Raw genomic sequence first — 17,075 nt, forward strand, 5'->3', positions numbered from 1 at the left:
GGGATTGAATCTCGGTTGTGACACTTGTGTCTTCGAGCAAGATGCTTTACTATAATAAAATTTCTGCCCTTCACCCATGGGTATTTATTGTAAATGGTCAGCTGCAAGGGAAGAGGTTCATACAACAGTGTTTAGAAAAAAGCCTTCGGGGTGCCATGGCTGTATACTCCCCAGGGAGATGAGAAAGATTATGAGGATTGTTGTTGGCATGGCCGGCCCAATGACCAGTGCTCGATTTCACAAACCACAAAGATTCATCGTAAGAGGAGTTATCAGGCTATACGGATTTGTATTGTGACATCACACTTTACTTAGCAACTACAAATACAATTGATTTTCAGTTTAGATCAATCCTAGAGCAAGTTCGAGTGTGCACAATGGTTAACTAAAGGTTGACCATTTGCACTCGAACCCAGGCTGGTCGACCATTGGTTGACTACTGTGGTCGACCATTTGGAACCAGTGTCGAGCCCATGGTTTATTCACTGGTCCCAACAGTATGTTCCATTCTAACATGTGTTAAGCGCAGAGGGGAACCAGCAAAACAGTAGCGAAAAGGCGGAAGGTTGACTACACTTCCAAATGAGTCGTTCGGGTGGGTGCGTCATTGCGCATGTACGTTGCTTGTCAGTAGTCAACCATGGGTCGACTAATTGTGCCCACTCGAACTTGCTCCTACATGTACATGTAGCTCTTTGTGAAATCGGCCCCAGGGCAACTGGTTGGCTGGTGTCATTGTCTACGCACAACTTCTTCAGTTCTGTTTACTTCATCAAATGATGGTTGCGATATGAAGCCAAGCTAGATTGGCTAGTCTTGTAACTGCATGGTATCTTCATGATGTCTGTCAGCTTGATCTCACTCATGGTTGCGTTTGAAGCCAAGCTATTCTGTCTTGTTCCAGTTTCAGTTTACAAGCTAGCTTGGCTTGTCTCAGTTGCAGTTAAAAAGGTAGCCTGGCTTGTTTCATGGCTGCATCAGTGTGAAGCCAAGGTAGCCTGGTTTTTCTCATGGTTGCAGATTTGAAGCCAAGGTAGCCTGGCTCATCTCATGGTAGCAGTTTGAAGCCAAGGTAGCCTTACTCCTCTATAAATCATCTCTGCCTCGTTTCTTTAACCCCCTTAGCTTCATCCTGTGACTGGGTCAGAGACAGGGCTAATGCTTCCACTGTAATAAGAAATAAAGAGTTCGAATTAACTTTTCCTTCCTGTATAACAATTCATGTCTCTGAGAAAGACGCGACAGTGAATTCTTGTTATACAAATCAATTATAGAAAGAAAAAAAAAAGTTTCATCAGCATCTCGGAACATTTTAAAGGGAAGGTACACGTTGGGTAATCGAGCGTACAGCAAATGGGTGAGAGTTCATAATTCAATGTATACGATCACAGGTATGCCTTGATCATGGCGGCATAGCCCCTTTAACCAATCTTTTTCCAAAGCCCAAATCACTTAACAGAGAAAAATCTTCATCAGATAAACTTACAGTGTGGGAATGCTCCTCTTTTGTTGATGTTATTCAACATGGTCAGAAGGAATGTGCTACAGTTACTGAACTCTCTCAACATCTTGTCAATACTCTCAGCACTGTCAAATGAAAGATGAAATAAAAGTGAATTTAGAATTTAATTTAATTCAGTGAAACATTTAAGGCAGACCTCAAATTTTGTCTCACTTAACATTTTGAAGGGCACCAAGGCCAAAAGGATGGACACCAAGGCCAAACAATGCCCTGAGAAAAGGGCATCAAAATAAAATTGTTGATGCTGACTTAAAAGATTGCGATTAATTTAACTTAAATCTATAGTAGTAAGTATTTACATTTATTACATACAATGTACATGTACATAATCACGTACAATTCAATTCATTTGGCACTAGCTGACGTGAACCAGTGCTAAGTGCACACCGTTGCTGCTACCAACGAAAGCCAGCCTAGTAAATTTGCTCTTGCACAGGCCAGCTCATGTTTCAAATTTTACCTTGAGACAGAGTAAAGGGGTCATAGGGTCAAGGGTTTGACTTACCTGAATGCATTGAGTCCGGTATCCCACCTCCTCTGGAATACTAGTGCTAGATTGAGGACCTTAGTGACTGCCTCCCGCACCAGACCAACCTTCTTGTGTAGAAGGCAGCGTTCTGAGATGGTGTTGAGGTAGTTAGCATGAATCTCAATAATCTCCTCCAGGTCATTAGCTTGATCGATTTCGGACTGGAACTCAAGACCGGTACTGTGGAGAATCTGTAATTACAAAATGTTACTTAAGACCAGAGTTGCTAACAGTTGCACTCTGCATAATGATTTGTACACTTTAAATGGATTGAGACTAAAGGCAAGGAAAAACCTTAAATAAGAAATTACAAAATATTTCTCAACAGTTTCCTACTGAAGTAAGAAATTAGCAAGAGGTTTTTTTTACTGATGAAAAACTTTTTATAGAACATATAACTCAAATTAGTAGAGGGTCCTCTTACTTGGAAACTTCTTAATATAAGAATTGTTTTAACATTTCTTACTTGTATGTCTTTTCTTATAAGATTCTAATATAATTCTGGCTCTCGTATAAGAATTTTACTACCACAAACACTTCTTACATGTCTTATATTCAAAGATTGAGGGATAAAACTGAAGTACTTTGAAGTGAAAAGTTTCTCAAAATGTATGATACTATTCAAAGCTGTTGTACTTCTTACCAAAAAAGTTTATAATATTATTACCAAACATAAACAGACCATTTAAGCACAAAACATAGCTGATCAGCACAGTAAAAATAAAAAGCTTTAACTGAACATAAAAGCTACCAGTGAAAATACCATTCCAAATGTATGATCTGAGGCTAGTATCCTGCTTACTTTTGCTGGGCAGAAAGTTGTTAAACACACTGGACACTATTGATAATTGTCAAAGACCAGAAGACTAGCCTTCACAGTTGGTGTATCTCAACATATGCATAGAATAATAAACCTATGAAAATTTGAGCTCAATCGGTCATCGAACTTGCGAGATAATAATGAAAGCAAAAAAAACACCCTTGTCTCAAAAAGTTGTACATGTATGCATTTAGCAGGTTGATTTCGAAACCTCAAGTTCTAAATCTGAGGTCTCAAAATCAAATTCGTGGAAAATTACTTCTTTCTAGAAAACTATGGCACTTCAGAGGGAGCCGTTTCTCACAATGTTTTATACTATCAACCTCTCCCCATTACGCGTAATCAAGAAAGGTTTTATACTTTTTTGAGTAATTACCAATAGTGTCCACTGCCTTTAAGAATGCGCTTGAAGTGATCTTGTATAATATGAAAAAAACATAGACTGTCTTTTAAAGTCTTGTACCTATACTCACCCTAGACATAAGGTAGCTGTGCACCGCATTGACAAAGTGGACCAGCTTGAAGCGGAAGAGGTATGCCCTGTGCAGGAGTTGGTCCTTAGATAGAACTTGGCTCTTAGGAGATAGTGAGGGTGCCTGGGTGCCCCTTAGAGGGGGTTTAGACTCTGAGGATTCAGCCTGGGATGCAGAGTGACTCAGTGCTAAGTTTGAATCAAGTAATAAAAACCATTAACGATAATGGGTCATTTGGGCTGTAATTTGACACATGTCACCCTGTGTAGGAGTTGGTCCTTAGTTAGTACTAGGCCCCTTAGAGGGAGTTTAGACTCCAAGGATTCAGCCTGGGATGCAGAATGACTCAGTGCCAAGTTGGAATCAAGTAATAGAATTGATATCAATGATAATGGGTCCTCTGATGTAATTTAACACAGGATCTGGAGAATAAGTTTTACCATTATAATTTATTGTATTATTGAAACAAAGGATGCTTGATGTGTGCTCCTCAACTTGCAAGTCTATAAATAAACAGTCCTATAAACAAAGGTGCTTGGTACATGATCCAGACACACTGGAGTTAACGGGAGCTTCGGGTTAAAGATCCTATGTCAGATTTTTGGCCCCAAACATTAAAAAATAGATTTTTTTTGAGTGAATGGTATTTCAAAGAGTATCACCCGCTCTAACTAAAAAACTTTTTACTTTACTTTTACTAACTTTTACTTTTAATGGTCAGGAACCATGACAAAAATTTAAAAAGTTTCTTATAAAACACATAAGAATTGGTCACGTGATATATTGTCGTGATCCCGACAAAAACTAATTTTGAGCACTTTATTTCACTGCTACTAATAATTGGCAGACTTTTTCGAGCAACGGCTCAAATGAAAGCTTGTAACTTTCTCGACTCCCATCAAAATACCTATTTAATTTTAAATCAAAATTTGTGGGTCAAATCGGCCAAAAATCTGACATTATAGCATCTTTAATGTCCCAGTGAAGGATAAAAGCAATCATGGTGAAGTATCTTGCTTATGAACACAATACTCGAACCCTCACTCTGCTGACCAGAAACACCAGAGCTCGAGTCTGGTGCTCTTATAAACCACTCTCAAATTAACATAGAAACCGAATTCCCACTTTGTGGCCTCCAACTGTCCAAGGTAAATCTTGTAACAGTGTTTATTGGGACAGAAGAAGATGGGATTTGATGTTGGGAGGGAGGGGTAGGTAAGACATCGATGTGTAAATGTAGAAGTGAACTCACATGTGAAGCTTAGTTGGTCCAGACTGTACTTTGCCCTCTTCACCTGTAGTAGAAACCTGAATACCTGATTGTACACCAAGATGGCATCCTCGTCAATAATGATGTCTAGAGGCCAAGGAACCTGTCACAAAAGTCCACCCATAAAAAATGTTCACCTCTGCAGACATGTCGGTTTGTGATACAAATTAGCAATAGACCTCAAACAATTAAGATAAGAAGACTTCTCATTTTGAATAATTTTAACAAACAATCTGTTCATTGAAAATGAAACATTACATGTTAGTGTCATACCTTGTAGTAAAGTGTCAGTCCGTCTAGAGCATGGATTGGCTGGATTGCAACAGTAGAGGGTGCACTAGCTGGCTCAAAACTCACTGTTAACCTGTACAGCAGTATAAAATTAAACCAGAAGTTGATGTTTATTTTTGTAAAGACACATAACTTATGTTACCGGTTATTGTAAAGTTGCACTGTGCAACTGTATACATGTATATCATTTGAGAATCTCAAGCTCTCTTCATTCTGTAGCTAAATGTACCTTTACTGTATGTACAAGCTTTCAACTGGGACTCTGCACCCCACTGCACTCTCTAGCTACATGTAGTGGTCATGCTCAAGTATTTCTTTACCTTCAAGGTACTATTAAACGTATCTACTGTGTACGTTACATCGTTGGATAATGTACAGCCCATTTCACTCTGTAGCTAGTGGTTATAGTACTAAAATGGTAATGTAACTTATCTGCAAGCTCATCTGCAGCCCTCCAATTTACTATTATTATCATCATTACAAGTTACTTACCTGTCAGCATCATTAGGGAATCTTGGGCCCACTGCCGTCTGTAGCTGGTAATTAAGCTGAAGTGATTCCTGCCAGTGTCTATCATGATGACCGTGTTTCAGTTTATCAAACAGGTCAGATAGGAAGTCAACCATGGTGTCACCGGCCTCGCACAGGTAGAACTTCTGTTAATGCCAAACAGAGCAAGTACAAACTTGGTTGAGGTTTGCATTTTGCAGTTGCACCATGTGTTGGTTCTGAGAAGAACCGGTGGTTAAAGACCTGCTTGAACGAAAATGTCAAGTCGTGAACTATGCTGTATTTCGCTTAAAATGTTTTCAATGAATAAGGAAATTGAGTCATAAGATGATAAATACAGATTTCAATTGTATAAAAAAAACAATCATTTTGAATGACCTTATCCAGCACTTTTCTGAGATCTTTGCGAAACTACTCTCGTCATAGTTGGGAGCTCCAATTTGTAAAGCCGTTTTGTTGCAGCGTGGAGGTATAACAAAGCAAACTCCCAGACATGACGTCAGCGGCATTGTCCTTTGACTCGCGCCGGCAGAATTGTTTTTAGTTTTTCAAAACCTTTAAGTTGGGGCCTGATTTTTTAATTGAACATTACGAAAAATTCAGAAGTGTACACATATCAAAATGACCTTAAAATGGTGAACAAGTGCATTATAAACAAGTTATAAATACCAACTCCATTGAAAACATTCCGCTCAGGTAGCTGTTTAACGACTCAACTAGACTCAATGACTGGAACAAGTTGCCTATAAATATTGTCTCATGCAGACACAGCCTACTGTACTCACCCTCATAGAAGCAAAGGTCTCCATCAGATGGTAGTCTCTTCTCAAGGTGTTAACCAACTCCCTGCAGATGACATTACACTTGGCCAGTAACAGTGGATAAAGACAACGGTGTAAGAGTAATTGTAGAGGCTTTATTTGACTAGTGATGGCTGAGCTAAAGTCTGGTAATGAAGACCAACTGAAAAAAAGAAAGGAGAATTTCACAGCCATTTGTTCAACTCTCAAGACCAGGCCCAAGAATTTTGTTTAGTGTGTCGTCGCTCGTGGCCAACTAAAGGGCTGTTATCCAAGGTTGTCAATATTTTCACATCACTTCATTTCTCCATTCACAGAGCTAGCTTCCAGTTACTCAACGCATAAATAACGAGATCCTTTGCTCACTTCTGCGACTAAATTTCTACAAAAGTTCCAATGCATTCCAAGTAATAATAATACTAATAATAACTGTATTTATAAAGCGCCCATCACCTTCAGATGAAAGTCTCTAAGCAATCAGAAGAACAAAACACAAAACTACATAATCAATAAAAATACAATTGATTGTACCTAGCAAGTTCAGCATCATCAGGTTTGGAGCCAAAATATTCCAAATCTGAAAACCAATCTTGGAAGTTCTTAGCCATGAAAGGATCTCTTATGCCGTGGTTTTCAAGCTGATTCAGCAAGCTGGTTATGGTGGGTTTGTCAACGGCAGTCAGCTTTGAATTGGCTGAGCTTAAAACCTTGTCTTTGGCGTTGGTCGGTGTCTTGTTCTCTTTGGCGTTGTGCAGTGTCCGTTCATGGAGGAGGGTCGAAATAGATGAGGAGAAGTCGTTGTAGATGGAGCTTTTCTCTAATCAAATGAAACACATTTTATTTTTTTACTGAATATTGTTCCTTCTCTCCAACAGACCCCTCTCCTCCCTGGATCAAGGAATGCCTTCCAACACCCACCCAATACACCGAACCCCGTATACCAGTCACCCAGCCCCATATACATAACACACACTGTCTTTTGCACACAGAGTTGTGTAGGACTTCCTTTTGTTGTTCCATTGTTCCCCTTTTCCAAAGATTCACCTTGTGGGGGACCCAGTTTTGCAAAGAGAAACGTTGTGGGGACCTTTGTTCCATATGGTTAAAGCTCCCATTAGTTTTGTACACATCTCTCCAACTTGGAACCTTAGTCTGTTAATTTACCCCACCAGGAACCCTGCTGTCCTCTTGATAAGGCCCCCTCTGAATGTGTAAACCTACATGTACCTCCCCCCACACACACAAACATGCACCCCAAACACTACTAAGCTTGTGTGATTCATATCTTTATGAAACATAGGACATACACTGTACATGTAACACATACCAGGATGATACTTGTTCAAAATCACAGGCAGTTTCCCCATACTCTCCAGAAGCTCCATGCACTTTCCAGCTAAGAGAATCTCCTTCAAGACTGGCTGTAAGAACACAGGGACAGCCACACCCTCCCCTCTGCTCCCCTGCATTCCACCCCCTTGCTGGTGTTGGTTTGCTCCAGACTTATGCACACTAGAATGGGACTGCTGAGTGGTACCATGTTGATTCGAGGGATTGATAAAGACATGGAGGCTGAAGGCCTTCTGCCAGAAATCTGTAGACTTGACTGTTATTTCTGGATTTCTAAAAATAAAATGAGGTTCAAATTCTTTTATAAAGACCATTGCAGCAGCAGCTGCAAACTGTTTGCACAAAGTATTGTACCCCAAAGCCCATTCATGCCACAGTGGTTCGCAAACGATTGCAATATTTAACCTACTTCACTTCATCAAAAGGGTTAAGCTTAAGATCATCCTAAATTGACTATTTCCATTATTCCCCATGTAACATAGTAAATAAAATATAACTAATTGTACCTATATTTTGTTTTCTTTCCATGTGGAGTTATACGAATCCATTATTGTATTCAAGCTTCATCAAATTCACCACATAAAGTCACAGTTAAAAACATCCCCAAATATATGTTATCTATCTGTAACAAAACATAAATATCGTAAAAGTAGAATTTGAAACTTTGCATGGTGGAACTACGATTTGAAAAGGTTTGCGGTAACACCATGTAATGATCTAATAATGACTATCTCTAAATGAGTTGGGGTGGTTCTGAAAAGAACAAACACAATGTGAAGATGAAAAGATAGACAAACAGACAAACCACGGACCTCTTGATGACGAATTCTTGAGCTGGATCATACAGTGGTGAGCCTGAGAGCCACCGGTCTAGGAAGTTAATGTAGGGTCTTACAGTAACCAGCCACACTTGAAGCAACAACAACACCTGCAGTTAATGGATTGGATTCATAAAAACATATATTTAAAAAATGTGGTGTGTTGTAATTGAGCAGGCCAGTTCACCGAACCCAAGCTCTGGTGTTGTCAGCAGCAGAGTGTGGGTTCGAATCCTGGTCGTGACGAAGTGTGAATTCAACAAAGTGCATCGTATAAAGTTGGGAAGGTAGTGCATTCTGCTCTACCAACCAGGTTAATACCTATGCCGACATCCATACGGGCTGTGGAGGGGGACCCCTGTTTCAACCCCAGCAGTAGGTGACAATGTGCCCCTGGCGACAGTTGATTTGGGTCGATGAATGGATTTTCATGTATTGAGACTTACGTTTTGTTCAGCGGTCATCCCTTGTTCATATTCACGTTCAATCACATCATAAAGCGTGCAGAGCAAGAGCCATGTCCTCTCTACACAGCTGCTCCATGCCTGGCACGGACCAATGGCCGTCTGATGGACTCTGGACAGGAGGGATAGCTTGGCAGTCCATGGGTCAAGAGTAGAGGCAAACTTGGATAAGGTCATGCTTGTTTCTGTACATTTGGCAATGATTATTTATTTTTATTGATTTATTTATTCAAAGAAAGACTACATTACAATATACAGAAGACTTCAAAAAACAATCATGTTTGCTTATGTAGAATTGACAATGTTTATTTATTTATTCTATTTATTTATTCATTCAGGCTTTTAAATAAAACAGAACAATACAAAAATACTTAGATAAATAAACAGTACGAAAAACAGAGGGATAATAATGGAGAAATACAAGAAAGAACAGCAGCCTAGGAATTGCCCAAAAGCAAACTAAATCACTAACTAAAAGAGCAATCCCCATAATATAGAAAGACCACATCTGCCACTCTGATAACACAATAACTTAAGTCTCGTGCAGGTACTTTGTGACATGTTCGTTCTTTACAGTAGTAAATTTTTACCTTGTTTGACGATTTCCTTTTCCAGTACTGTCAGCTCTTTACGTAATTCCCACAGAATGACCGTCAAGGCCTCGGCTAAGCTCTCATAGGTCTGGCATCTTGTCTCACCATCATCTAATAACCCAAAAAATGTACAGAAATATAGATAGCCAGAGCCCAATTTCACAAACTTTTGAAGCACAAAAATCTGGTTTTGCTCAGCAGAAACAGGTTACCAGCCGAAATACCACGCAATGTATACTGTTTGTGACTGGCTACCTGCCAATTTTTCCAACTTAAACCGAAAAATTTGCTAAGCACCATTTTTTGCTTTATGAAATTTGACCAAGGTGTTTTTACTGGAGAACAGAAAGACTAATTTAGGCATTTTTAAAAGATTTACATGCCAAGCAAGTTATTTTTGGAGTTAGTAAAATTGAGAGGGTGAAGCAGCTCTAATCTGAAGGAATAGGACAAAGTGTTCAGGGTATGTCTTTAAACCAACCTCCTATGGTTACACAGGCACCTCTCCTCAACGCCCCCCCCCCCCCTATATCTCCTTCAATGTTCTTCCCTTGCTTTTTCTGAGTGCTTTCTGCCTTCATCTTTGTATTGTTTTTCACTTGACTGAGTTACACCAGCATACATGTTCATGTGTTGTCATTTAGCCTTTGAGAAAGACTCTGCTAGGGTTGAAACATCAGGCCATTAACTCTTTTTTCTTCACTTATACCTTTCTGAATGGAAAGCATCTACAACTCTTGTTTCTTTGTTAAGTTCTTAACAATGGGCCTTTTTCAAACCTTGTGTTAGGCTACAGCTCAAGCTCCAGGCTTTGCTTGGGTAGCAAAGCCCCATGCAAAATTAACACAATATATCTCAAAGTAAGCCAAAGCTCAAGTCTGAACCTAAACCTAGGTTTATAAAAGACCCAATATTTGCATGATGATACCTGTTGAGGCCTTAGGAATGTATCTCATCGGTGCAGCTCGGACCGTGTCAATAAATCCTTGTAGTCGTAGAACGTGTGAACAGATCTCTGCAAGCCCAGAGGTCAAACTGTGAAGCGCCACCTAGAGGCCAATCATGGTCAAGAAAATAGCAGTCACATTCTAGGGAACTAATAATTGAAATAACAGAAGCAGGGCCCAATTTCATAGCGCTGCTTAACGGTAAGCAAATTTGCGTGCTTACTGTAGCAGAAAAATTTGCTTAAGCCATATTGCGTGTTTGCGTGGATTTGCATGTGACGTCATTTATTTTCGTGCGGTAAGCACCGGTAGGTTAGCATGCCTTTTCGTGTGCTTACGGTTAGCAGCGCTATGAAATAGGGCCCTGTACATGTGTGTACTTTCTAGACAACAGTAATAATAAGTGTTTGGCTTGCTCTCTGTTCACTTTTAAAAACTTATACATTACATCTTTTTTTACAGTATAGACTATATAGTTGTGCTATTAGGCCCTTTGTGGTAATGTTTAAAATGCACTACATGTATACAGGTATATGGCTATTGTTATTAATGCAGAATACAGAAATAGAAACTGCCCGGTAGGTTTTGAAGAGTGCTGGGGGGGGGGGTCTGCCCCTTTTCCAGGTGACCATCTCATCATAACATCATCTTTTACAATGTATGTGGAAACCTTCTAAACCTCTTGATGAGCACCACATAACAAAAGCGATACGATTGGTTTAATAAACTGCAGCTCAGTTCATACTTCAAGCATATGTAATTGTGACGCCACAGCTCTAATTTCGCAACTGTTCTCCCAGGGTTGAGCCAGTAAATCGACAAATTATGTCAGGAAAGAACACTGATATCTAAAAGGTTTTACCGGGGTGAGATGTGAGACTTGCACATCAGTCCTTGCAGTGAATTTATCCCCCTGGGTTTGATACAGGAAGGATTTCTCAGCTCCCATTAAGACCCTGTTAAATAAAAGGAATAGACAAAAAAAAGGGAAGGGTAATGTTTGCAGAAATGTATTTGAGTAGGTCACAACATCACTGAATCCAGGTCGTGACACTTGTATCCCTGAGCAAGACACTTAACTATAATTGCTTCTCTCCACCCAGGGGTAAATGGGTACCTGTGAGGGCAGAGATGGTTCTTGTGATTGGTTTAGCCATGTAGCGCATATAATTGTCGCACAGGCTGTATACTCCCCAGGGAGCTGAGATGGTTTAAGGAATGATTTAAGGCCCAGTGACCAGGGGTAATAAAGTCAAAAGCGCTTTGAGACACCCCGTGAAAAAGTGCTATATAAAAACTGTGTATTATTATTATTATTATAACAATACAGATGCCACATGAAAATCTTGTATTTTAACTTTTATTTAGGCCCAATGCTTGATGGGGACAATGGAGGGACTTGCCTCCATCCCCCTGGTTATTCCCTTGGTGCCCCTTAAAACGTTCCAGTAGGATGGTTAAATTATGGAGGAAGGAAATGGTTAAGGGAAAACATAATTTGAGTCTCACCAAATTGTCTCTCTGATAACATGCGTCTCTGTCAGGTTGTACTTGCCTTCAGTCGATGGGTAGGGACTACACTGATCTTCGTAGCATCTCCTGATTTAGAAAATGCAAAAAGTATTTTTATATATTTTTTTCACGGCACTTGCAAAAAAGTTGAGATAATACAGTGCTTTACACACAACGGTGTTTGGATACAACCAATAACAAAAGATATTACTCATTCACAGACTTGTCCCATCTGTGACTGGCAGTTGTGCTGGTGACTGGTATCCTGCTCAGTTGTACTATGCAGGGCATTTTTAAGCGAATATTTTCTGCTTAGACAGCAGCTCTATGAAATTGGGCCTCAGGCCCTGTCTTCACTTTGCGGTTTAAATGACCTGGCTAGGACCATTTTACAGGTTTGACCGAGACATGTTATTATATCAATTGTTCCTGAGAAAATGGTACAACATTTTTGTCCAAGTAAAAGGGCTGACAGACATGTTCATGAGGTAAAGGCTTTAGTAGACATGTAAGCTATTTTGTAAGCTATTGTCAGAGTATTCCAAGGGCAAAAATATCAGATATAAGATTAAAATAGGAAGAAAATCACTTATGCTTATCTCATGGGACCTATTCTTTCCAAGACTTGACAAAAATATAAATAACTTAGCGTTAATATCTACAGGAAGGTTTACCATGTACTGGCTGTCCTCGTTGCATTGTGGGACCCCTGTATCGTCTGGTCCACATCACCGTTCCAATACTGCGCAACGACATTCCTCTCCAGCCAACTCCTACCACAATGCCCCTCTCCGAATCCCCTACTGCTGATTGGACGGCCAGTGGCATCATGGCCAATCAGACGTCTTGATGAAACGGGGCTCGTTTCTGATTGGTCAGCTTGAATCGCAGAGTCATCAAGGACCTCCTCATCAGACCACTCCTGATAAACCAAAAAAATCAATTCTTAAAAAATCAAATCAAAATTTTAAATCACAATACAAGATCTCTGTTTAATTCTGTCTATCTTGCTCAACAAACAGTTATCTAAATAAAAAATGAAGTAACCACAAGGGAAACTAATTGACGCAGTCAGTTTCCCATTTTGGTTTATTTTCAGTCCCCTAACAATGACTAGAGCAAGCTAGTCGAAATGTTGAGACCAATTAAAGAACTCACTTCACAGTAATGAAATTAATAACAATCCACTGTAAGCTTTAGTAGAAGTCCCAGCCGATTTTTTACCTTTCGCCCAGCAGGACAGTTCTTCTCAAAACTGAGAAGTCTCCCAAATAATCCTACACAAATCTACTCTGCGGTAGAAGAATACATGGCAAGACAGTTCTCTAAGGAACAAACTCTACCTCGCAAATAGATCAGGGTGCTACATAAGATTATATATTATATTATAATTCAATTATAATTAAATCCTATACTCAGAATTGGAATAATTTTGTTTACATCTGACGATGAATCGTGGAAGTTAGGCACTGGTGCTAGACCCTCCTGTAGGTATTTTCCCCAGTCAAAATCATCTCCAGCTTCTGTATTTAGAAAACAGACAAGATGGTCAAATAATGATAGTTTGCAACCACATGTACTTAATTAGTCTCAACAACCCAAACTGGTTTCAAGTAGTCGGTCAAGTACCTGGAAAAGAAAGCAGGTTTTGTTGTATAGACCCTAGTATAAAAATGAAGTTTTCAGGAATTAAAGGGGAGACATACATTTTATATTTCAAGTATATGTTAAAAGCGTCATGAGCGTCACTGAGTGACGGAATGTGTGCCACTATTATTATTATTATTATTATTATTATTATTGTTATTACTGCACATGTGCGTTCTCCCTCCTTTTCCATAGAGATTGCACACACTCAACCTGTAATTTTAGAAAGTGTTCATAATTCTGTGTACAGCCACAGGTCTTCTTTGATTATGACAGCCCCCTGGAAAGTGCGCAACGTAGGATATCAACTTCATATTTCAACCGTGACACAATGTTGATATGACTACTCACTTTGTTTTGGGACACGTTGAGTTTCTGTGTAGTCTGCATTCACAGGGCAGTCAGAAAGATGACACAAGACAGAAAGAACTGAATAATGGGCGTCAGTCTGAGCAGGAACACAGAATACAAATATTATTATTATTTATTTGGTCAAATTGCTCAAAATACAAACAAAATACAAAGTAAGAAATGCTATACATCAAGGACAGTCAAGTTGAAAGACAAACTGTAAAACAAATACCAATCAAACAGAATCTAGATTTATTGGAGGTACAGTAGATAATAATGATGGGTGATGAGGGAATAATATGGAAAGGGAGTCAGTGGATTGGGGAAGAGGGCAAAATCGGAGAAAGTTCAACAAGCAGAGAAAAAACAATCCAATCTAAGATTGCCCAGATGAACGTAAGTAGTTGGTAACAAGAAATAATTTAACAAACAAAAACTATTCCTATAAAATACAAGTAGGCTTAATGTGTGAAATTCAAACATATTATCTGAAAGTTAAAAATGCTTTAAAATATGTAATTTCCTGCAATTGGTTTAATCACTCTAATACAATTGGTAACATTTTACAGTGAATTCTGCAACAATCAGAAACAATATAAAATGCTTCACTTCACAATGCAACAGAAACCTCTGATTGCATTTTGATGCATTGTCAAATGTCAGACACAATTGTAAAGAGTATAGACCTACTACATACATGACATGTACAATGTACCTTTGCAACGTTGTTCTTCTCTGACAGAGGAAGTTGAAGGAACTTGTCTGTAAGTTTCTGGAAAGACTCAGCTTTGTCAAGGTGGGAATGGATCTCAAACTTCTGCTTCAATCTGGAGTTTTAATAATCAATCAAAAATTAAAGGTAGGGTCATAGATTGGGAAGTATTGAACAAATTGATGACCCCAAAAACTTCCTAGGGAAAGCACACTGAAGCTGTTGATGGTATAAAACTATTTTGAGAAAGGATTCCCCTAAAAAAATGTTTGGATATTTGTTCACTGTAAATCATATAAATCTGAGGAGTAATTCTGGCAGGAATAGTTTCTCGCGTTTCTGAGAGTTTGTGTCTATTCGAGAAGGATGCAGTTAGAGATGCGGCTGGTACCCGCTTTCACCTTGCTAAACATGGATGGATTTGAAGTTCTTGTGAAAATACTTTGAAAGTTTTGTTGCTGTTTCCAAAGCACGTACACACTGCATTCAGCAGGAACTTTTACCATGTTTACAGGTAGCTTTTAATCCTTTATCTTTCTTTATAATAATTGCCTGTAAATCAGACGTATATTGACAACAACCAATCTATGACCCTCCATTAACCTTTAAAGGCAGTTCTTGTATCAGTTTGCAAAATGAGATATAAGTTATTGTGTGGCATAACTGTAGTAAAATAAACATGTAATTGGGTTTGAAGAGAAAAAAACGGTCTCAAAATCAAGTTACCCTTTGATCTTTTTGGTGATTTTGTGACTGTCAACATCCAAGTATCGATGGAATTTGAAGTTGGACAGAGCAAAATGGAACGAGCGCTGGAAATTCTCACTTGGATCCTGTTAACAAATAAGCAGTAAGAAAAATATTGAAGTTTCAATTAAGGAGGAAAATTGCAGATATGGACTACAATAATATAAAATATAACAAAATGAGTTATGTTGTTACCTGTAACCAGGCCAACCGTTCAAAAACCTGCTTTTAGCATATTGAAAATGTTTTAAATGAAAAGTGTCACTTTGGCTGCTCCTGCAGATTGAGATTGAGATTTAAATGAAATATTTGTTATAGGGTCAGGGTTTGATTTCCCAAGATTGATCTTAACTGCAAATCAATCCCTAGTAATTGCTAAAGGTTGATGTACCAATAAAAAAATAACTAAAAATGTTATCCTGATATTAAAAAACCCTCATCTTAACATGAATCTAAGTGCTCTGTTTTTAAATTCAAACAAAAATGAATTAAAGTTTTTAAAAATTCCATCAGCTTATCCCCATCCTGCTTAATTTTCATAATTTATTTTAATTTTTTCATTGGATTGTGGTATTTCCTTGCTTTGTTAATGTTACTAGTTACATGCTTTTTAATCAATCTAAAATTTTTGTTATGCGCTTGTGTACATTTGATGGAATAGGCGCAATAAATCAGATACAATTCTTCTTCTTATTTATTCCTGAGCTTACAAATACAAAACTAACTCATCAGGTTTCGACGTCAACTGACAATCCCGAACAATGTCAACTCACCAAAAAGGTTTAGGGCTAAATGGATCTGGTCAAACCAAGGTCGCAAGGAGTATGACTACAACAATAACAATGTTTGAATGGTTTGTTTTGAGAGAGCTTGTTGGTTGCAAGCTGTTGCCAGCTTGCTTCAAGTAAGTCAAGTAAGTCAAGTTCCATTGATTAATATAATTAATTGTAAACAAGCAACAAGAAAGAAAAAGCAGACTCAAACAAGAACAAACGGAACCGAACAAACAAACAAAAACACAAACAAACAGGCAGACAAACAACAAAACAAACACCACAACACCATTTGACAAACTAAACAGAGCTTCAAACCTAAGCTAATCATGGAGGTAGCCAATAAATAAAGTAAACTTTACTTTATGAAACAAGTTTTATTTAGAAATAGCAGTTAGTACTTAGTAACTTTTTATTTGGAAGTATCTGTATCTGTATCAGTGTTAGCTACTGTGCAAACTCTCTGGATATCTCGCACAGGGCGCAGTCAAGGTGCAAAGCAGCTTAGTAATCTGAAAGGGCCCCCCGTGTCATTTGAAGAAGATTGCTATTTTGGGTTCTAGACTTTAAGATTTGGGTAATCTTCCGGTCGTCGCCACCAATTTATCCGCCGTTAATTAACTCCAAAACCACTGAATTTTTTTCTTACCTTAGAAGAAGGGTTGACACTTCATGACAGTTCAATTCAAGTAATGAGTGCAAATGACACGAAACAGCTTTGTAATTAAATCACTACAGTTGTATTTGTTACATCTACTGCAATACGAATTATTCAAATCCAATAATTAAAGACTACCTACCGTAAACCCCGTCAAATTCTCGATTAATTTCTTTGCTTCTTCTTCAACTAAACTTGAAGTCTGCGCCATTGTTTACCTCAAATAATCATTAGCTGGTAGTCGCGCTGACGTACACAAAACGTGCATTCGCCATGATTTAGCACAGG

At 38.6% G+C, this 17,075-nt stretch overlaps 1 protein-coding gene across 1 annotated transcript; it reads right to left on the bottom strand.

Moving 5' to 3' along the window:
• Positions 1 to 465: 465 nt before the first annotated feature.
• Positions 466 to 16,998, bottom strand: LOC117300645 (gamma-tubulin complex component 5-like). Its single transcript, XM_033784335.1, has 22 exons — positions 16,930 to 16,998; positions 15,336 to 15,442; positions 14,613 to 14,724; positions 13,898 to 13,994; positions 13,340 to 13,422; positions 12,574 to 12,821; positions 11,897 to 11,986; positions 11,250 to 11,343; positions 10,369 to 10,489; positions 9,438 to 9,551; positions 8,830 to 9,032; positions 8,378 to 8,493; positions 7,543 to 7,838; positions 6,747 to 7,032; positions 6,201 to 6,378; positions 5,398 to 5,561; positions 4,888 to 4,978; positions 4,597 to 4,717; positions 3,345 to 3,532; positions 2,028 to 2,242; positions 1,487 to 1,587; positions 466 to 1,167 (listed from the first exon to the last, which is right to left on the bottom strand). The coding sequence occupies exons 1-22, from the start codon at positions 16,996 to 16,998 to the stop codon at positions 1,094 to 1,096; spliced, it is 3,168 nt and encodes a 1,055-aa protein (XP_033640226.1). The 3' UTR covers positions 466 to 1,093.
• Between the last annotated feature and the right edge of the window lie 77 nt (positions 16,999 to 17,075).

This window comes from Asterias rubens, chromosome 16, assembly GCF_902459465.1.
Source record: "Asterias rubens chromosome 16, eAstRub1.3, whole genome shotgun sequence".
Classification (NCBI taxonomy): Eukaryota; Metazoa; Echinodermata; class Asteroidea; order Forcipulatida; family Asteriidae; genus Asterias; species Asterias rubens.